The sequence below is a fragment of the Neodiprion fabricii genome, chromosome 3 (assembly GCF_021155785.1).
Source record: "Neodiprion fabricii isolate iyNeoFabr1 chromosome 3, iyNeoFabr1.1, whole genome shotgun sequence".
In the NCBI taxonomy this organism is placed as follows: Eukaryota; Metazoa; Arthropoda; class Insecta; order Hymenoptera; family Diprionidae; genus Neodiprion; species Neodiprion fabricii.
Window position 1 is genome coordinate 17321600 of NC_060241.1, and position 22013 is coordinate 17343612.

Sequence of the window (22013 nt, forward strand, 5' to 3'; positions counted from 1 at the left end):
ATTACAAAAAGAAAATTAAATCAATGTGAAACCTACGCTTTACGTCTTACGCTTATTTTGCGTAAAGTTTGTTCATAATCAGATCCTCGTAAATTGATATTAAATAGAATCAATCGAATAGAGAATCGATTTCATGATAATCGAAATTTTGAAGAATCGATTATTATTCATTATGTATTCCAAAATCGTATTCGAACTGCGTCACGAATGGTTATCAAATCCAATACAAGAATCATGGAGCCTAGTAAACAACAGTAATTGAGGCGGGCCTTTATATATACTGAAATTAACATTTTATAACATACTCAGGCATTCCGAGGTATGTACTCAATTTCTCATCTCTGAAAAGTATATTAATTCGAACCTTGATTGAAATGCATACATACATTAGTATCTGCTGACAACTAAAATGATCATGTGATAGTTACATATTGCATTGCTGACAAAGTCACCGAAACGTATCGCATTGATTACACACTTTTTCTCTCCATAGTGATGAAATTGTTTCAAACTCCGGGGAACATTAGTGTTGGCAATTGACTGTGCTTGCGTGATCATTAAAAAAAATTGGGAAAATTGACGAAAACACTGAATATATACTTGTAACTAATTTTCACCAGCTTTGAGGTTATGGTACGATACTGACATCTGATTACTGTATTTTCCATATTTTGACATCAGTGTTCCGAACTTTTCTTAATAGCCACAAAAACACCAAGAAAACACCATAATATCACAATGTTTAAAACGATTTCATTACTCGGCAGAAAAAAAGTGCAAACTACAAATTGCCAACTAGAAGCGTTACGTCGACGTTACATTTTCAGAATTGCTTCGAGAAAATTCTTATTATATTAATAAATGAAAAGCTTCTTCAAACCAAATGAGAAAAAAAAAATTAATAAGCGTATCAAATATTGATATTTAATTTACATGCCAATGTTAAACCGATAAATAACATATTCTATTTTACCTTCACACGTAATGGCAGACAGTAAACTTCGTAACATTTGTGAAGCTTGAAGGAAATACGCTTTCCTTTACGAAGAATCATAAAATTACTCCATGGGGAATAAATGGAAAGATATTAAAATAAATAACGCAGAATACATATTATCCGTTTCCCATAGCAAAGATGTATGGAAAATAGTATTATCAAACCTTGTTGAAGTATGGATGGAAACTATAACGAAAGACGTTGCCTTACTACGATGTCAGGTACATCATTGTTACTTTCATATAATCAAATCACACCTATAGAATTTCATCACTGTACAAGAATTTCTCGTATCTCCAATTGCTAGTTAATATTTCCACAATATCACAAACAAAAATTACGTATCTCGCAAAGGTTTAAACTCATCTAATTGATTTTTCAGTCGCTGAACTCGATGTTGGATGTAGACGAGTTTAACATTGAAGAGACTTTTGACGTGATACTGAATGATATACCCAAATATGCAGTCGACATATCTGTGGATGAGATCAAGCTTGTAACTTGTATAGATGGGGGTGAATTCAAATTTGATATAAAATTGACAAAAGGAAGTCCTCATCAGTTTTGGAATGAAATTACAAAACCGTTGTGTCAATCTGTAATGGAATTACAACGTAAACACGAGATTGTTGTAGATTTGATTAAAAGAAAAGACGAAGCGCTTATAGAGTATAAATTAAGCGGCGCTCAATTAATTAGAAGTGAGTATCTATACTTATTTTAAATGTACTAGAAATTTCGATCAATCAAGCTTGAGTGGGAATTCACACTGACACGAGCTGTAGACATATGCGTGTTTGCAGATTGGCCGACTGTTGTTTAAAATGCAGCCAATCCCGTAGATTTGATTGATCAAAACTTCAGCTAGATTATTTTGTCTACACAAATTTGTGTTCTGGACAGTATATATTCAGTTGAAATAAAATTCGACAAAAGAAAACTCAGGCGATAAAGAATCTGAATACTATTTAGACTGATGTTGAGGTAACAATGTATTGGTATCATTCGATTTTGCAGGCTAGTAATTTTCAATTATGAATATTATTTACAATTTTAGAAAATATTGAAACACCGCCTTACAGTGTGGATATATTTGTGAATAAAATTTCTGTACATAACACGCAATCAAATGAATGCTTAAACGCATTTAAATCCATGATGGATGTACATAATGAGCTGGAAAAACGTGATTCTTCATTAAATGATAGTCACAATTCTTTGCAACAAGAGCCAAGGTAAAAAGAATCAGGTTGATAACTGATAGTCATAATGTGGTTTTACAAATATTCCCATTTGTTAATTGGCTTATAAATTAGGTTTCGAAGGTGGATGAAATCGCTTAAATGTTCCACAGAAACCTATCGTAGATACAATGTTATAGTATGAAATGTACTGCAAACCAGGTATTAATTTCAGCAGTCCGAATTCTGTTCAACCTAACATCAAGACAGAAGTTGAAAACATAGAAGTATCTGAAGAAAATGCTGCTGAACCAAGACCGAGCAGTTCCAGAGATAATTTGCGAATCAAAAAGAATGAGCAAAAACGATCTATAACAAATGGTATAGGACACATCTCGCTGGCTTCTTTCAAAAAAAACAAGCAAAAAATCTCTAACCGTTGAGCAAAAACCAAATATTAATGGCTATTACTGAGTGGTACGATTTTGAAGAAGCACTAAATAACGCTACTTCGTTTTTTGATAGAAAAAATTATTAGTCAATCACTAAATTTTAGAAATACTCTTCAAATTCCGTGATGGAAGTAAAACGCGCTATTATTTATACAATCTTTACACTGTATAGTATATATCTTAGGAATTATACATCTGATAATAAATAGGAGTTACAAGTTATTTAAGTATTCAAGTTCTGACTGTTGCCAATATTGTGTGCCTGACTATTCAATTGATCAAGTAAAGCCAAAGAGTTCGTGACACTGATTGTGAGTTACGACGTTAAATATCGAGGGCAGTGCAATATTCATTGTTAGCTAAACTTTTCCGACTTTATCCTGACCAATAGCTATATATCACGTTTTATTTGCTCTTCATAAACTTATTAACACAATTTATAGTGTTCGTAGCAAGGAATTTGAGTCCTCGATCAAGCTTGATCAATCCGAAAGTCAAGTACACTTGATATATTACAACCGGCAATTGAATAATTGATAAGATTAACGGTACGGCAGAGTACAATAATATTGATTTGCATAAAGCATGTTAATTTACTCGGCTTTTAATTTTATAGTTTCAAGTGCATTCAAATTTTTAGTCATTGATGAAAAAATTATTGCGTGTTTGAAGGTGATGTGGAATAGGTTTTTGAATTTCCAACAATTGCATTTCAGCTTTGCTAAAATACAGAGCTGGATATTTGCGTTTTATTTTCCCAGAATGTGTGTGATTGTTTTCTTGACTCACCTCATTACTCAATACATAGCGCCATTTAATTATTTCACAATTGACATGTGACATCGCAATGGTCACTGTTAATATACACGCATTGTATTATTGTAATACATTCCACAAGCTTTCAAAGTTTTGTGAATATGTAAACAATAAAAATTTATACTGCACCAAATAAAAACGTTACATTTTTCTAATTCGTTTGCCAATGTAGTAATTGTATTACGTTCAACACCACACCTCACATATCTAAAAAAATGATAAGGTTGAAGATAGTAAATTAAAAGTAACCAAATATTGAAAAATTCAATCCATTGTGGATACTTAAGAGCGACTTTGAAGTAGTTAAATTTGCAAAATATGAGTACATTTCGTTTTACTAGACGGTTTACTAAATTTCACACAGTCTTGAAATTAAAAAATAGTTGCTTATACGGTACAACTTTCAACCACGTAAACATTAAGCAAAGATATTATTTAGTTTCAGACATTTATTGAGAAAGAAAGTGAAATGTCCATGCCATTCATCTTACTGTTACAAAATTACTGATGACAGTAGAAAATGATTTGGCACAGTCGTTCTTTAAGTCAGTCATATGGTCTATTGACATTCGCTAGATATCGAAGTTGTTTCAAACTGTTCAATTTTTATAATGAAATGACATGATTAATAAATTACTAAGTTCGTGCTTCTCGAGTATATTATCTTCAATGTTGATGAGCTAATTAGACATTGTAATCAGAAATACAAATTCAAACAATAAATGATTGGATGGTGACGAGTTATTAGATATTACAAACATATATACATACATTTTCTCAGTGCAAAACACAACGCAAGTACATGCAATACATGTAAAAAGTGTGCTTGATTATTTATGAACCATTCGAACACCGAATTATTCTACAAAGTGATTGATTAAAAGGTTACAAACATATGCTTATTATTTCACAATAATTGCACATAGTATAAATGCTGAAAAATTCTCAGAATGGGTTACTGTGACCAATATTATAAGTAAAACTAAACCAATATCTTAGAGGCTGACGGAAACTGAACGACATCTCGTGTGAATTGTTATTAAGCCCAACCATCGATGGTTTTTCTTTTTCTGTGATGGTTTATCTGATATCTGATGAAATATTACTATTGGGAATGAAAATATGGCGCTGTGGCATCTTTTGGGAAAAAAATGCATGACTCTGCCTTGACCGTATTTAATTTGAAAAAACTTATCTCATCGTATTTTTTGCAGTATGTTGATTCCAAGTGAGAAAACCAAAGCCTCACTTTTTTATTCGTAAAATTAAGTGAGGAAGTATTTCAACTCAATAATCATCTACGGATAAAATTTTTTTTACGGAAAATTTGGCAAATCAGAAGTTTTCGTTAAATCAGTGGTCTCCGACCCATTGTACGTAATTAATTTGGCATCTTTAAATCAACGCAACGTTGCAAAAATATTATTTCCATGTGTAAAGAATATATGTGTATATCAATGAGTCGCTTCACATCGGGGTAGTTCTTACAACGAGAAGTGAAATTGTTAAAATGAAAATAAAGTTAGTAATAACAAGTTTTAGTTCTATTTACGTGAATCAACTAGCCAATATCATTTAAAGATTTGCTCGAATATCACATTTGAATCAATCCATTTATAACTTTAATTGATTAAATATTTTTTATAACTTTATAGATATCACAGTTTTACGCAAATAATTGATTTAAAAAAAAAAGTCCGATTTTATAAATTTATATTACATGAACAATCTCCAGTAGTCGTTCGCTTCCGACAAACAAATCATTTAACTGCATCGAACCACAGATGCATTGATTCGAATCCATGTAGACGTGAATAAGTTGTAGTTTAGTTAGATACTTGGATCGAGCAAATAAAATCGTTTGTTTTATAAGTATTTTTGATTATCAAAAGATGCTAATGTGACCATGTGATATATTCTCAAAAATTTACGGTTTTGCTTTTTTTGAGAAGCAACATAATACGAGCCTACAAGTATAACAGATCGTACTAAAATGAATATATATTTCTAGTAGAAATTATATTTAGATTTATTAATAAAATTTTGGCGAGGCAAATCAGGATGAATTGTACTGTTTACAAAGCATTTTCCACTACGCGAGCCCATCTCTTGCAACACATGCAATGTACGAACCGATTACTCTGTAACTATGACTTACGATTTCCATTCCCACCAACAAAATGTTACCAATGCGCTTCTAGTTTTTGTAGAGCTTGACGTATCTTGCCTCAAAAAATTATCACCGGTCTTTTCCCAGAGGAATATTTTAGTGGCAGTATACAGTATTGATAGTAAGAAAAAAGTACGATCTCCAGAAGATGCGTTATGCAGTTTGTATCTTCTTGAAAGTTGAAGCTAAAACTCATTCAAATTCATGCAACCCAATTTGCTTTCCCCCTACAGGATATAATGTAATGTATATGCAAGCTGGTGGTCTACTTGCTTCACTATTGCATAATTGTCTCTCAATAACTACTTCGGCTCAGACATGTTATGTACAATTTGACTGTAACAACTTACCTGTCACAACTAGCCCTGTTCTTTCCTACGTCTGACCCCCTAGGGAGTAATCACCTTTGTAGTATTATACATAACCGTGAGTAATGTCTATTACCGGAGACCACTAGTGCTTACAGTGCTTACAATTATCCATCAATGGGCTTTAATGTTCAAATTGAGCTTTTACTTCAGTCACAGACTTAACTCCAACACGATTACTAGCGCGCTCAAGACTCCAAAACTCCACGCACTGGATTCCAATTATTTTACGTACTCTCAGAGACCATCATCAATTATTCCCAAGGGCTGTGTCACTGAAGCAATAGTAGTGTGGTTTAATTGTAAGAGCCACGTTCATGGGCGACGGATTGACCACTCATTAATTTGTATGTACACAACATAATTTCAATGATTTCAGAGAATTTAAATGACTTGATCATTTTATTGCAATTTTGCAACGAATTTCAAAGAATTTCATTCGGTTTCAAAAAAATTCATTGGATATCAGAGATCTTATGGGATTTCAGAAATTTTAAATACTTTTATAAGATTTCACGAATAGTTTACACGGGGTTACGAAGGTGCATGTCAACCCCTCGTTCGTGGGTAATAGATGTGACATTATAATTTTATAAAACAGCTTGGAAAATATGGGCCTCTGCGAAGTTCAGATAAAAGCATAAGCAATTGACATGGTAGTGTTTTGCCTTGAATATTACTGCTCAAGGTTCCGTTTATTCAGATTCAAATTTAAAATCGCACAATTGATAAACTCTGCGGTAAAATTAATATTGGTCAGGGCACTCCAGAGTGCATAATTGAACTATGGCGAAAAGCGTTAAAATACAACGTGGGATAAATGGTAACAAATTTTTATAAAACGCTCTTAAATTTTCTCAAAAGACCAGCTTAAGAGAAGAAAATTTTTCCTATGGGGCGGTGATAATATTACGATCCAGCGTTTTGATGAAAAAAATAGGTATAAAGAAATTGTAAATTTACAGTAAATACTTTTTGGTCTAGGTCTATTAGCTTTGGTGCTGCTTAGTATGCAACAGTTTTTACCGAATTCGGCAATTCCTGTTAAGAGATCGTTTCAGCCGTAGTGCGTGTCGATAATAAATTGTGCGTTTAAAGAAGCAACATATATACTTGAATAAAACTTTCTTAAACTTAAATATTTTTTTAAACAAGACGCCCGCCCCAATTCATAATTAACCTTAACGAGCTACAAACGCTTAGCACATAGGATAGTCATATATCAAAGAGTTTATACAAATTGCTGTAAGTTACAAATATACAAAAGCAACAATAATACATTATTTCGCGATAATACAAAGCCTGTCAGAAATCGATTTTCTTTGTACCAATTCATGAACGGTTAGATTTTGCTTAATTCCAGCAATTCATTCAATTTTTTTCACTTCCACTAGTCGTTCTCGTCCCATTCATGTAATTTTCACAAATAATTTATTTAGGTATCTTATATGCGCCATTTATGATATTTACTCCGTGTATACAAAGCAGCTTATTTTATGTCGCTTTAATATTTTTCTTCGTTAATAGGCACAATGAAGGCTTTTTTGTTTCTGCCAGCAAAAACGAAGATTATGAATTATATGTACCGTCGACTTGCTCTAACAAGGAGTGTCAGACCTCTGAATCCCGGATTCAGTTGAAAATCTGTAAAGGGGTGTTTCTGGCCCAAAATAAAGACCTTCTGGTGTATAGTTTCGTCCATTGTTCCGTGTTCCCTCGAAATTAATTAAATTATCAGTTTGATGAGTAAAATGCCGTAATAAACGAAATCTGTTGTGAATTTTTGTCTTAAATACAAGTTTTCATTGGCCTCTGCTTTAGTTTCGATGACAGGCTCTTATAAATTCTAATGTAAATCATGAATATATTATTATCTCAGAGCCATATTGAAAATTTAGAACAACCTGAACTTTTGTAAATTGAGCGAAGGAAGGCTCAATGGATGAAACCAAACATCAGAAGTAGCATTTTTTGGGCCAAAGAAATACCAGTATAAAAGTTCGAGCAAAATCCGTGATCCGAAGGTCTGATACTCTCCTTGTCAGAGTCAGGCCAAACACCATCAATGAGGCGCCGCTGACCTAGCTTGTAAATATCCATTGCGTGACGTCATAAGCACTTACAGCGCCTCTGGACATTCAACGTTGAACTAAGGCCGCTGATTTCATTGCCCAGTTCCGTTAGATCCGGCCAATGAAATCACTTACAAGTGGAGACAGACTTCTTGTGGATCATGAACGGGCCCTTGCCACCTGAAAATTTCCTTGTCGAATCGTGCCATATTTACGGAAAGATAACAGGTGAAATAGGTTTTCCCGGATTGTGTGTGTGCTTTTATACGTCTGCATCTCCCTGTCGGAAGTGAAAGAAATTCTGAAATCGTAGAAGCGGTGAATATTCAACGAATCGGTAGTTCCGATCAGCCATGTTTGATGTGACGTGATTTTATTTATTTCATCATTATTCGTAATAAATACTATCAGCGATCTACGTTAGCAATAATTGAGATACTGACATACTCTTTTATTCAAGCTACGATTTGTGAATTTCTGGTCAGGTTCGGACCCCCGTTCTCGCACGATTCGACAAGGAAATTGCCCTGCTTCTGACGTCATGAAATATATGAATATATGACACAACGGGTCAGCGGGGCCTTACGCGCTCAGCGCTTGCTTACTACATACATACAAATCAACTGATTTCTAATCATGAGGCCTTTACCTGAATCACAATAACGGATCAATCTTGCATCTCATCATCAGTTACTATTCAGGAGAAGACATATACGAGTAGAAGGCTAAAAAATTTGATTAAATTTGGGAATTTATAAATCGTTAACTAATTATTCAATTCGATTGGTGTTTGTTTTATTCAAAAACATGACAATCTCCATTTACGTATTCGTTTATTGGAATGGAGGTGCCCATTGCATGCTATCTCAAAAATGACTCAAACTGAGTCACTTTGAATTCAGAGGCAGTATTCTTATTTATCCTCTATGGCACGACCCCACGTTTTTTTTCATTATCGTATTATTATTTGATAAGTAAATAAAGAAATGGTGAATTCTTGACGAAAGATCAAACTTCAAACGGTGGCTACTTTGTAGAGAAAAGGATCGATTCGTGACAAAGAAGATACAAGTGTCCGAGAATACTTTTGTCGAATTTAAAGTACGTCAGTTGAATCGCTTTTGAAATTTATTCGAATGAAAAGAATGTGGAAATAAAAACTGTATCTATATATTTTCGAACAAAACAAATCCCAATCGAATTGGATCATTGATTGGTGAGACAAAATTCCCAAAAATTATATTCATCAACAATCATAAAACAATTTTTGGTCCATCTTCATGAATGCAGTGTTTACTCACTATTGTAACATAAGAAAAAACCAATAGCAGCACGAACATATTTTGAAACTATTCAAATTTAAAAGCATCATTTTCACGCGTCCAAAAGCAGTTAGAGTTCTTCTATACGTTTTACAAACTGTCTAGGAATTGACATACAGCCATGGAAAGTTTATCAATTTTACTTCAACCTATAATCATAATATTGACAACGAGATGAAGGTTTCTTTCCGTAAAGGTTTTACGTTTTCTATACCAGCAGGCGATTATTATCTAATAATAATAAATGTGGAAACATATAGTTGTATCTCCAACGCAAATGTCTTATAAAGCCGTTGCATTTTCGCGTACAATAGATGTATGTACGGCTATAAGGAATATGTAGACTTTTAATATAGCACTATACGTCCTTAATTTATCTTTTGAATCCTTCGATGTCTAGAGAATTTAAAAGCGCGTTAACTTGTAATGTTTCATTTTTTCAGTTTCATAAATCAACTAATCTTGCATTTTGTGCCCCATTAACTGCTTTTATATACGCACATAATGACATATTTTCTCAAGAAAACTGGACTAGGGCTACTCTTTCAACTTCTACGAAACTGTAGAGTCAATCAACTACTTCAATACTGAATTAACGAAAAGCTTGACGAAATCCTGGAACCAACACATTTTCTTCGTAAGAGTAGCACTTGTCCAATACTGTTATAGCATTTTTTCTTGTACCTATGCACAGACCAAATAATTTGTTCTAAAGTTTTCGGGTCAGTATGTCAATTTGTTGGGAAAGTTTTGTACGTGAAAGTATCCGGAGATCCTCAGATTCTTTCGAAGGTGATCAGTTGCGTTAAAATTTTAATATGGTACATTACGTCAAGTTACACGATACAGAAAGATTTGCTGAACAAGTAAGAATAATATTCCGATTTTTCAAGATCGTTCGAGGTTGGCAAATGTTCTATTTTTTGTTCGGAGCGTTTCGAGATCAGCTTCACAATGGAATAATTTTTTTCCCTGCTTCTTTTAATATTTTCTCATATTAACGAAGAAAAAAAAAACTTATTCTGTTACGGAACTAATCGTTGAAATAATCGTGATAAAGAATTTCGCAGAATTTTTTGAGAATTTTGGGAAAACGGAACTATCAATAAATACTAAGCCGACAAGTTAATCACGGAACTAATATATACAAAAGCATAATCCGAATCCTTTTTTAATATGAAAATTGGATTGACACACTTACCAAACCGTTCGAAAAGAATGATCTTCTCTCTAGACAGCCAACGTTAAAAAAACATATGAATACTATGTACGTATATAAAATTCCGTAGGTATTTTTTTTTTTTTTTTTCAATTTTTCTGTGTTTCTATAAGTCTTAAAAATTAGGAATGAACGAACGTTCCTAAGATTAAGACCTTGATACTCCAGTACTTCAATACTTTTTATATCAATTAAATATCATAATATCGATGAGCTTTGCATTATAAAACCATACCACTTCTTTCAAGGAGCCTCTATAGCTGTCACTAAAGACCCAGCAGTCAGAATATCAAGCCCCAGGCTAACACGTGCAACGCCATGCATCGCCTTGCTGCGACGGCGACTGAGCTGTTATCACTGCATTTGCTCCTTCCCTCTCCGAAGCTTCGAATAGGCTTGCCTTTGGCAGAGAAATGTCGTGACATATTATTCCAGGCGGACGCGTGCCATTAAATAGAGCAACAACCAAAAATCATCTCAGATGCGACAAGGTGTGTGTCGCAGGTTTTTTTTATTCGCATGAAGCAGAGAAACCAACAATAATTAGGTAATATATTTTATTTTTCCGATTAAACGAAAATTGAACCACGTACAGCAGATTGAAAACTCGCAACGATATGACGTCACGCATAGTAAAGTATATCTCTTTATATCGCAAAATCAGTGCAATTTCATTGCTTGTAATACTCACGATTTACATACCGCGTTACTTCCGTGATCTGCTCCAATAGGGACCCTTAATTATAGGCAAATCAAGATACACGTCGATTCTGAACAGCCCCGTTGCTCTTTTGTTACCACACGACTGACGTCACGCCGGCGAAACTCGGAGCTCCTCAGAGTGAACTTGTACCCTGATTTGCCTATACTTAGGAGTCCCTATAAGGGTGCATCACGGAAATAACCTTTATAAGTTTGTTGCGCGCTATTACCTCGAAATGTACCTAAGTTCGAATGATTTTCAAGAAGTTTAACTTCTGTGTGTTTACGGAACATTTGAAGCTTCGTTTAGAGTTTTATATAAATCCTACTTCGGTTCTGACAATGACTAGTACTCTGTTAACAAATATTGAAAATTGAGTTTTCGAATTTTGTATAATTTAAATATAAAAACTATCAACTATCGGTGATTCGGATATGTAAAAGTCAGATTCAGATTTTTATCTGAAAACGTATAAAAAACTGATTTGTTTCTTGAGAATTGAGAATGAATGCATCTTCTGCATGAATAGTTTGGAACCGGAAAAAATCGTCTGAAAAATTTCTACCAATGTTATTTATTCCAATGACAGTAAAGACTAACAAATTAAAAAAATCTATAAAGTTGGATTAGGTACCGCAAGCATGAAAAAGCTTACAAAATCCTGAGTTCCAAAAACCATCAACTATATATTAAGAATTACATATGATGGTAAAAACAAAACTAGATGGAAAAACAAAGAGGTGACAAATTTTTTTCGGCTAAATTGCTTTCTTGTACACAATCAGCTGACATAGTTTCTCATTTCCCCATAAGCCCAACAATTTTGCGAAACACCGGAAAAACGAACAAAAGACACTATCTGTAATTCCTAGATCCTAGATCTGCAGTCACTATCGATAATGAATTCATGAACATACGACAGTTGGTTTGAAACGAAAAAGTTGTCGATAGAATGAATATTTCAGACGATTAGAAGTACACACAGAAAAATGATTGAATTTACCAAATATGTCGACTGAATGTGGCGAGAAACGTGTTTTTTTTTTATTCTAATGAATATAATTTTACTCGATAACCCAAATTGTTGTCCTGGTTATTTTTTTGTTGGTGCAAGTAACATTTGTATTAAAAAAAAGAAAAAATTTCTTTTACTATATTTGATCGCGTATTTCGTGAATTCGGCAATTCCTCTCTCTGTGTGTATTTAAAAAAACCAAACTAGATGGTATAGAATTTCATATATGACTTACTCGACGACCCCGTTGTTCCCGTATTCTCCTGGCTAAAGTTAAGAACGCTTCTTCGATGTTAATATTTTCTTTGCAGGAAACCTCGAAAAAGGGCATATCGAAATTTTCAGCAATTTTATTTCCTCTGACAGCATCAACTGCCCTGTGAGTTGTGGCATCACATTTATTAGCTGCCAACACTTTAACTACATCTGGCGAGGCATTCTGCAACAAGTGAAACACTAGTCACCAGGGTATTCTAAGTTTTACTTAAAATACTTTCGTACTTGTAACGCCATTTGCTTTATCACGCCACCACTTACAAACGCTTTTACGAATTCCGCTAGCTATTTCCAAATACTTCTTTCGATAGATCACGTCAACATTACAAAATTAAATTACAAATGGGCATCCGGCATAATTGTTACGTCTTCTATATTGTTTTTGCTACCTGGAATGTCATGCTCAGCTGATAAAGCGAGTTGTTCCAAAAGGTTTTCTCGTAATATATTTAAGGATCGCTTTCTACTACCAGGAGGATCAATTCTAATTGCCTAAATTACATACGTCTAGCGAAGTCGGTTATCCATATTGGAATTTTTCTGATCCGGGCAATGCATTTATTTTCCCTTGAGCAAAGTGTAGAAATTAAAAAAATTAAAACATGTTGAAACAAATTTACTTTGACATCTGCCGATTGAAATTTTACATGGAATTAGATCATATTTTACGAAACTCAATCTCTCTCTATCTGTGTATTCATTTTAAATGTAGCCTAAAAGGCTACTATAGTTAACAAATTATTTGCTAAGCTGCTACATATTTGTTTCAATGTTTAATTTGAAATCGAACGTAAGAGCACTTCTATCTATATTAATTCGAATTCGAACGGATTACATTAATCGAATACAATGTTAAACATTTGCAATTTTAAAGAATAGTAACCATACCATTTGGTCCAAACTTCGAGATTAGAAATATACGGTAGTCCATTATACTTAATCCCATTTTTGCAATTTATTTTTCCATACTGGACTCGGTGATTCAAGTAGAAGAGCGACGTAAAAGACAAAAATTAATGTTTCGGAAGATGTGATTCGCTGATTTACTTAACTTCCGAAAACTTTCGCGAAATGACTTATAATGAGGCGTACTTTTTTACGCAATTGTATCGACTTTCTCAAGCAATATAATTAATATTCAAGAAGGGCAAAAGGCTGCGCAACTGCACAAAGAGAGTTTAAAGAATTTTAGATTTCCTCGTAAAATCTCTCCAGAAATAGTAATAATAATTCGAAATCTTTCCGAGCGTTTGTTGAAATATATTCCGAAAACAAATTCGAACGAAAAAATAGAATGATAATGGTGGTGTCTCTCAATATGCAAGTGATAATGCCACAGTTACAACATTTTATACGTACATGGACAATTGAATCACTTCACTGCAACTTAAGTGAAGTTAAAAGTTGAAATAAAATTTTTTGTTCCATCGTAAAATACGCTATGCCGTTTAGAAAATTCTAGAAATAATTGATGTGGTAGGTGTATGGTGAAGCAAATTCAGGAAAAATTTCAGCGATTATACCCAGGCAACAAGGCGCCGAAAGTGACGCTAAAAAATTACAGTATTTTTTGAAAATCAGAACAACGTTTGAACAATCGGTCAGTATATTCGCATGGAGGAAGGACCTAAATAATCAAATATTCAGGCTTCGTTTGAACTCGAATACATTCTCAAAACTGATCTCGTCAAAATGTGGTTGGATAAAACGAACCGTCTCGTTGCTGCGTTATCCAGTATGACATGCTGGAAGCTTATTCTTATTCAAAGTCTGCTCCCTGTCAGTATAATATTGTGAATCATTTTCTCTACACAAGGAAACTTACACAAAACCGAGAAAACTAATCGGTATTAATAAATTGTTACGCATTTCACCCAATTACTTCTTCGTTTTAAGATCAATTTCTTTTCTTACTTTTACGATCGACGCGGTGATTCATATGACGCCTAATGGTAATTTTGTCTTCAATGTGATTTACCTCTTGGATATTACGAAGCCAATACGAAAGATGATTAAAACTCTCCATGCTGGTAACGTCATACATCAAAAGAATGCCCATCGCTCCACGGTAATAGGCCGTCGTGAGAGTTCTGAACCTTTCTTGGCCAGCGGTGTCCCTGAAAGACAAAACACGAGTCAGCCCCAAATCTGGTTGAGATGACACAAAAGATAACACTAAAGCCTCGTGTCATAATTAGTCAGCCTCTGATCCATCTTCCCTTCCGCGAGTTAATTATACACGGAGGATATTCTGTTGAAACGAATACCCTTCAACATTTCGTCCTGCAATTTTTTTGACATTATTTCGGTGTTGCATAACAAGACTTAAACCTATGTTCAGAAGCATTTTTTTAGGAGAATTTGTGAAGGTTTTTCACTTTCGTCACAAATGTGAAAACTTACGATACCATTTTTCTAATTGCAACTCGTTGTAGGAAAAACTAGTCGTAAAAATAATATTTTTCTTCGTACTTTCCATCACTTTACAAACCAATTCACTTACTGGAAAACCGTCAACTATGTGATAAAATATTATAGTATTATTTTTTCATAAAATTGTTCTCTGTTTCATTAGCTTATCCGTTCTGTAATAATTCGTATAATACTTTTTATCAACATCACATAAACTCTGTCGGAGTACTTCAAATATTTCGATTTTTGGTTTGTTTCGTTGAAAGCATACGTTAGAAAGTATGGGACATGGTTTTATTGTTTGATACCCATTATTTGCATGTAAATCCGCGTCCATTTCAGATTTTTTCACCCAGCCATTTTAAAGAACATCGCAGGCGCTATTACAAACTTGGAATTTTGGTTTTATTTTGACAGATCGACATTTTCCTGAAAGTCTGGTTTTTTTTTTATACTAGAGTTCTGAAAACATCAACATTTATTGAAATTAGAAAAAGTCATTTTCGATCGAATCCAATACTTTTCCTACATTTTCGTATACATGATGAAAAGTAAAAATTTAGCTATCGCCATAAAATGTGATGTTGGAAATGCGCTTTAAGATGAAAAAAAAACCTCGATCTTAAGCCTAAACAGATTAAAAGTTACTTCCAAAGCAAGAATTAAAATTGCATTTCCGAGGTGTATTATATACTTTTTTAGAATTTTCACATATAATTTTTGCTTCGTATGTAACTTCTAATGGCTTCAAGCATACAAGTTAAGTCACACCAAGTTTACTTCTATTTAAATTATTCAAAACAACAGGTTACAAAATATAGAGACTCTCTAAAATTTTGACATCAATGAGATCAAATATTTCAACGATTGGATGGAGTATCAATTTTAATAATACCCAGCATATAGTCTCTGGAGTTAAAATTTTTATTCTGACCAACAAATAGTAAGGTATAACCTAATATCAACCGAATAAAATGGTATGTTATTTTTGCCTCGGTTGATGTAGAATAAAAATGACTTACCATATTTGGAGTTTAATCGGAGTACCATCTAAATTGATAATTTTTTGTTTGAAGTCGATGCCTGTAAGAAAAAAATGTTCATTTTCAGTTGTACGGTTAACAGAAATGCCGAATAGTTATATATTGAGTCTCGGATCTGCTAGTTTATTTTTATTCGCTATTTAGGAGTCGTATCATTGCAGTTCCGATGACTGTCAACGATAAAAAAAATTCCTTCATCAAGTGTAAGCCCGACCAAAATATTCACGAGTTAGAAGCAATACCTTTTCTAAATTATAAAAATAAATAATTCATCTTATTTTGCTATTCACCGGCAAATATTCCGTAGAAATTAAAAAATTAGACTATAACAAATTTCCGAGTTACGATTGCAAGATTATATTCACAATATTGCAGGTGAGGTGAAAAGACGTGAAAATGTAGAAACTGGTAAAATGGATGCACATTTTTCCTGAATTGGTCAGGATTTGCAAACTCTGTACAAGACACAGCCGTTACGCTTATAGCCGTCTCGATAAAATCGAAGAAAAGTTTACAGCCTACGCAGAATATCTCATTGAGAAGAAAATTTGTCTAAACTTTTGCAAAGTGATACTGCAAATAATAATAATACTCATAAAATACAGCGTAGCTATATTAAGCGTGTGACGTAGAACGAGATTTCAGGAGTATAACTCAGGTCAACATTTACCAAACTTTGCCACTTAAAAGAAGGCAGACAAGAAATTAACAATGAAAACAACGCACTACCAAGAACTGGGTACTGATAACAAAAAAAATTATATTTGTATTAAATTTCAAAATGGCGTTGTTTAAGAATATCCCAACGTATTTCACGACAGACATCCAGGCGCCTCGAGTCTCTATACATTAAAAACATTGACCCGTCAAAGGCTCAGAGTGTACCTAGAAAAGAAAATTTCTATCTCAAAACAAAATTCGTAACTATAATGCATAACGAACGACAGACATAGACCGAAAGTGATTAGTCGAGACATGTCGCAAAACAACAGCCGATAAAATAAAAATTTACATCGAAAATCGCAAACACTGTATAACGCACAATTTCAATTCCAGAACAATAATGTTTATACGAAGTACGTTAGAATGACTCACCTATGGTTGATATGTAAGTGTCATAGTACCGCTCATCGCAGTACCGATGAACGATGCAAGTTTTACCAACGTTCGAATCTCCTAGAACGAGAACCTTGTAGGTAGCCGCAAAGTCTAGCGCCATATTTACTTTTTTTCAAAATCGAAAATACGCTCGCTGTTTTTCTTTGTCGGGATGGGAGCGACGGTCCTTCGTTGCCGCTCGTCGACGGAGGCTATTCGCTCCACGTCTTTTCGGAAGCGATGAATCGATCGGGACCTGCGCCCAACCCGACATGTAAGGCTTTCTTCACACCGTTCGACTTCTACCGTATAAATTCAGCGAACTTTCCTGAACTGCGGGGCGGGCGGGGGGGACGAGGTTGTCTACCGTACAGGTTATAGTGCACAGTACTCAATTTGTCTTCCAGAATAATTATCGCTGATTGAAAAATATTACCGTACAGGGTAAAGTTCTGACAACAAACAAAGGCATCATCGTACCCTTGACTAAAGAATATAGTCGCATCTAGAACAAGGGAATTTGGGCTGACTGTGAGCCAGCCTTTTGAACTTTCCGTTATTTGTGCTCGAAACTAGTATATTTCGATATAAACCGAAAACTTAAATGCGACTGTAGAGTACTTATAACGAATTTAAACTAAACAGGATATCATCAAATATTCACACCTTTTTTCTAGTCATACGTTTTAAATTTGGAGAATCGTCGGTTCTTATATTTTCATCAAACTCCGAACGTTTTAATTTTTTTCGAGCATATTTACTACGTGAAATCTTTATTTTGCAAATGTGACTTCAGATATGTGATCAGCGACCCCAAACACCTTCGGATGCCAATTTTCATGCAAATCCGTTCATCCGTTGCGAAGATGACACCATTTTTATTTTATTTTTGTGAATATGGTTTTCTAAGTTATTCAAAAACTACTAAACCAATCACAGCCAAAATCTAATCAGGTCTAAGTCTGAAAGAGGTGCCTCGATTAAGACCAAGTTCATCAAAATCTAACTACTCGTTCTCGAGATATCGTCGGACAAAAAATTGATCACGCACGTACATGCATACATAAATACATACATACACACACACAGACGTCCATTTAAAAATGATTGGAGGTGATTCTCCGGACCTCAAAACGTGGAGATCTAGTGAGAACTCAACTTTTCATTTTCGGGGTGATTACAATAACTTCCTATTTTCTCTGAAACCAGAGAAACGGGAAGTTAAAAACATTTGTATTGTTTCACGTGCTCCAACATTCAAAAGTTGACTGAAAAGCCTAACGTAGCTTTGTTTGTCCGGAATTTTATTCGCCGTGATTCCTCTGATGCAGGACTATAAAAGTGTGAAAATTTTTGGGAAAATATGTTCCGATAAGCATGAAAATTTTCTGTACAATGTCCAAACTCCCCAAATTATCAGAATCAGGCGCAAAAATACGGACTAGGTATTAGGTTCTTTTAGATATCTCCATGTTCTTTACTTTGAATTCTGATTCACTCGAGCATCGAGGAATTCCAACGTAATTAATTATCTTCGCAAGCTAGAAATTAATTCTGCGCTGAAATTTCTAATGACGCCTATAGTGTCGATTGCTGATCAAATCATCGTACTTTAAGGACGACTTGTCCGATTATGCATTATAAAGTCAGAGACAAACGTGGTATAAGATATAATCTATTTATTTGATGTCATGTGAGTTCATTTAAATTTATATGATGTAAAGACAAATCATGCAGTCAAAGATGGTACGGAAAATCGTGAAGCGTTCTATATTTAGGAAAAAGTACCGAACCAACACCAACGAGCGTTCAAATAATGTCTATCTTGGTAGTGTTGCAGTGATTTTAATACGAAGTTCTTACCACGCAGTCGCTGAAAATGTTAGTACGTTCGAAACGAATTAAAAAAAAAAGATATATTGAGCAATTGTTTACCTTCATACACTCAATGTGAGCTTGCAACTACGCGTAGAGTTCGTTTTATTTTGCATCTGGATTTCGTGTTTACATCGTATGGAAGTCACGCGAAGTATGTATTCTGGATTCGTTCCGACTGTCTCATGTATGAATAGTACTTGGTACAATTTATTTGAATTTTTCCTGCTCCGAAATCTTTTAACGGGTAAAACTGACTAAATCTAAAGAACTTCGTATTGAAAAACGATGCATGATTACTACTTTACGTAATCAAGGCATGTCGTATCTAATTATCCCGAAAAATGAATGTATCGATAAATATGGGCTGTTCGGAACAAATGCGATTTTTTTTACAACGAAAAACTCGTACAGATGAGTTGAGAGACGTGATTTATTATATCTTTTTTTTTTTTGCGTAAAAAAGTAAGTTCAAATGCTTAAAGTTTTTTCTTTTTAATATATAGTCTTAAATTTGATAGTTTTCGAGATACAACAACTCAACTGACGCTGGTTCTCCAAGTTCGAACCAAAAAATTGCCCCTCCACTCATCAGTCCAGACCCAATTATTGAAAAAAATTTTTCTTCTAAATTCTGAAAAAATTCAGGCTACTCCAGTGTGAACGTAAGCAACTTTCTACCTTCTTGACATTTTCTCCGAAACCCTCTAGTTATTGAATTACAGCTTTTTTTTTCTAAAACATGTTTTTTTCAGCTAAAAATGCAATATTGGGACGGAAAAAATCGTACGAAGCTTTCTAAGAAACGAAAATGTAGGTTTTGATATCCTTTTACGTTTACCATAGAAAAAACCGAGGAAAATGTTTTCCCTGAGACTCGGAGTTAATTTCCGGCGGCTAAAAAATAGCCAAAATACGGCCATGTTCAAAAATACGTACCAGGGTCAAAAAAATTGTATAGAATTTTCTAAAAAAGCAAAATGAAGAACGTTTGATTATCTTTATTTTTGAGTTCGCTATCTAACTTTTAGTGCGGCAAGAAATTTTGACTGGTGTACGTACCCAAACTTTTGGCCGGCAGTGCATCTACCTACATATGTTCTTTCGAACGTATATGTGGGAAATTCTTCTCTCTAAGAATCTGTTGCCTTTCAATTTCGATCTATCTGACGCGTTTTTGGCACGAACATTAAAATCAAATCAAAAACAACACAGTTTAATTATATTGAAACTGTCCACTATAAAACCATTCCAATTAACGATACATTAGCTTGCGTTATTCAAATTTGCTGGGTTTCATTCCTATCACATAGTAAGGATGTTGTTTTACCCCCGCTTTTGACTCTGCTGTCTTATCATTTTCAAGTGAATGTCGTAGTCAGTTACCAACCGAGTAAAATGTCACTAATTTTAACTATTACCAAGTCCTGCGTAGCACTGTTAAAAAGGTTACGGTTCAAGGTTACGGGAAACAAGCACTTGGAAATCTACCGGCAACCTGTACTGTTGAATTTCGAAAAGGATCGAAATTCGGTTGTGAGGTTTATGGGCGACGATTTTTTACAATTTATATCCGTCGAAAGCGTACCAGCAATAAGCCTTGGACCCTGATTCGAGGCTTTCAAGGACACGTATCCGTGAAACTCTGATCATCCTTGGGTGACACGAAATAAAATTGAGATTCTTTAAAGAGCTCTTTGCATCGCAGTTTCTCCCGTATAAACTTTCATCAAAATGCACTATTTTTTGCATCAAACCGAAAATGTAGCACCACTATAAATATGGACGAAGTCCAGACAGAGCCATTCCAGAAATCGCAACATCAATGTTACGGAGGTCACCTTTTTCGAGATGAGGTACAAGAGATCAAGGTCGAATCGAATGACACCGTATGACTCGCTTCCACTCAAACCAACAGTTGACCTGGATGTAATAAATTTGTTCTCAATACCTGAATTACATTCAATTAAGGTCAAAAAAAAAACGCGAAGGAATTCTTTGCTGGATAAAGTGTAAGAATAATTTGATTGAACGGTTGGATTGCCAAGAGAGAACTTGTAGAAATCTAGACGAAGGAGTTCTGGTTTTGACGTTAATTGAATAATTGAAAAAACAAAATTGTAAATTACAATATGATAATAGATTTCTCTCATCTCAGAGCGACTAAAATGCAAACACTGGTTTATTTCGAAGAACTGTATAACAAATGTAATAAATTCGTATCAATCAAAAATTACTACATGGCTTATCGTTAACTAGGTATCAGGTGAGGTGTATTGACCAAAGAAGAACATAACGAATATCGCTGCAAAGTTTATTTAGTTTTCAGCGATTTTTTTTTTTTTCACAATAAACTACACGTGAGAATTAATAAATTACTAAGATGCTTGTTGTACAAGGATTACTGAAGTAAAATATTCATTATTGCACTTCGCGTTTCTGATATGACTATTATCACTCCATGACAGTAATACTATACAGGTCATTTCAAATTTAAAAATAAACTATGAAAATCTTTGAAATGCAGTAATTATCTAGAACGTATCGAGTAATCGGTTACGTTTAGAACTACAAACAGTTTACCTATGTCTAAAATTGTACAATCTAAACGGTAGAAGGACCTTCGGTAATTTTCACGTAAACCACGAGGTCTTGTTTAAAACTGAAATTTCAGTGCACCTGTTCTATTTTTCGTAATCAACCGATCGACAGATACTCGTTTATTTAATAACAATCGTATAACAGAATTCTTTGTCGACTGTTCTAGTTTTATCGTATCGAACATATTAGTGTGCGTTATTTGTTACAATCTGCTACTGTTACATTCAGAGTAGCTACCGATAAAGATTATGCTTCAATTCTCGATAGGACATCGAATTCAAGAACATCCGTTAAACGTTCAACTGGCGTAATACATAATGGCCCGTTATAATCTAGTCTTCATTGTTGTTATCTTGTGAAACGTATAACCAGCGTAAATGTGACAGTCGAAAT

The 22013-nt window shown here is 34.2% G+C and overlaps 2 protein-coding genes across 6 annotated transcripts; one reads left to right on the forward strand and one right to left on the reverse strand.

The window, feature by feature from the left end:
• The first annotated feature begins 168 nt into the window (after window positions 1-168).
• Window positions 169-4583, forward strand: LOC124179025. 5 transcript variants are annotated; one of them, XM_046562977.1, is made up of 5 exons: window positions 169-319; window positions 992-1218; window positions 1380-1698; window positions 2055-2232; window positions 2414-4583. In XM_046562977.1, exons 2-5 carry the CDS (start codon window positions 1066-1068, stop codon window positions 2619-2621), a joined length of 858 nt encoding a protein of 285 aa, XP_046418933.1. In that variant the 5' UTR covers window positions 169-319; window positions 992-1065; the 3' UTR covers window positions 2622-4583. The 5 variants fall into 5 exon arrangements, with proteins under 5 accessions (XP_046418933.1, XP_046418937.1, XP_046418938.1 ...); XM_046562981.1 differs by having other exon boundaries at window positions 2417-4583; XM_046562982.1 differs by having other exon boundaries at window positions 176-319; window positions 1131-1218.
• Window positions 4584-6641: 2058 nt separating this feature from the next.
• LOC124179026 (ras-related protein Rab-8A) lies at window positions 6642-17410 on the reverse strand. Its single transcript, XM_046562983.1, has 5 exons — window positions 17142-17410; window positions 16026-16086; window positions 14570-14708; window positions 12551-12754; window positions 6642-10997 (listed from the first exon to the last, which is right to left on the reverse strand). The coding sequence occupies exons 1-5, from the start codon at window positions 17263-17265 to the stop codon at window positions 10899-10901; spliced, it is 627 nt and encodes a 208-aa protein (XP_046418939.1). The 5' UTR covers window positions 17266-17410; the 3' UTR covers window positions 6642-10898.
• Between the last annotated feature and the right edge of the window lie 4603 nt (window positions 17411-22013).

Coding starts and splice junctions, on each gene's coding strand:
- LOC124179025 (XM_046562977.1), top strand. CDS start 1,066: ATGGGGAATAAATGGAAAGATATTAAAATAAATAACGCAGAATACATA. Junction 1,219..1,379: donor TTGCCTTACTACGATGTCAG/GTACATCATTGT, acceptor TTGATTTTTCAG/TCGCTGAACTCGATGTTGGA. Junction 2,233..2,413: donor TCTTTGCAACAAGAGCCAAG/GTAAAAAGAATC, acceptor TATTAATTTCAG/CAGTCCGAATTCTGTTCAAC.
- LOC124179026 (XM_046562983.1), bottom strand. CDS start 17,265: ATGGCGCTAGACTTTGCGGCTACCTACAAGGTTCTCGTTCTAGGAGAT. Junction 16,087..17,141: donor CACTTACATATCAACCATAG/GTGAGTCATTCT, acceptor TTTTTCTTACAG/GCATCGACTTCAAACAAAAA. Junction 12,755..14,569: donor GGCTTCGTAATATCCAAGAG/GTAAATCACATT, acceptor CACTTGTTGCAG/AATGCCTCGCCAGATGTAGT.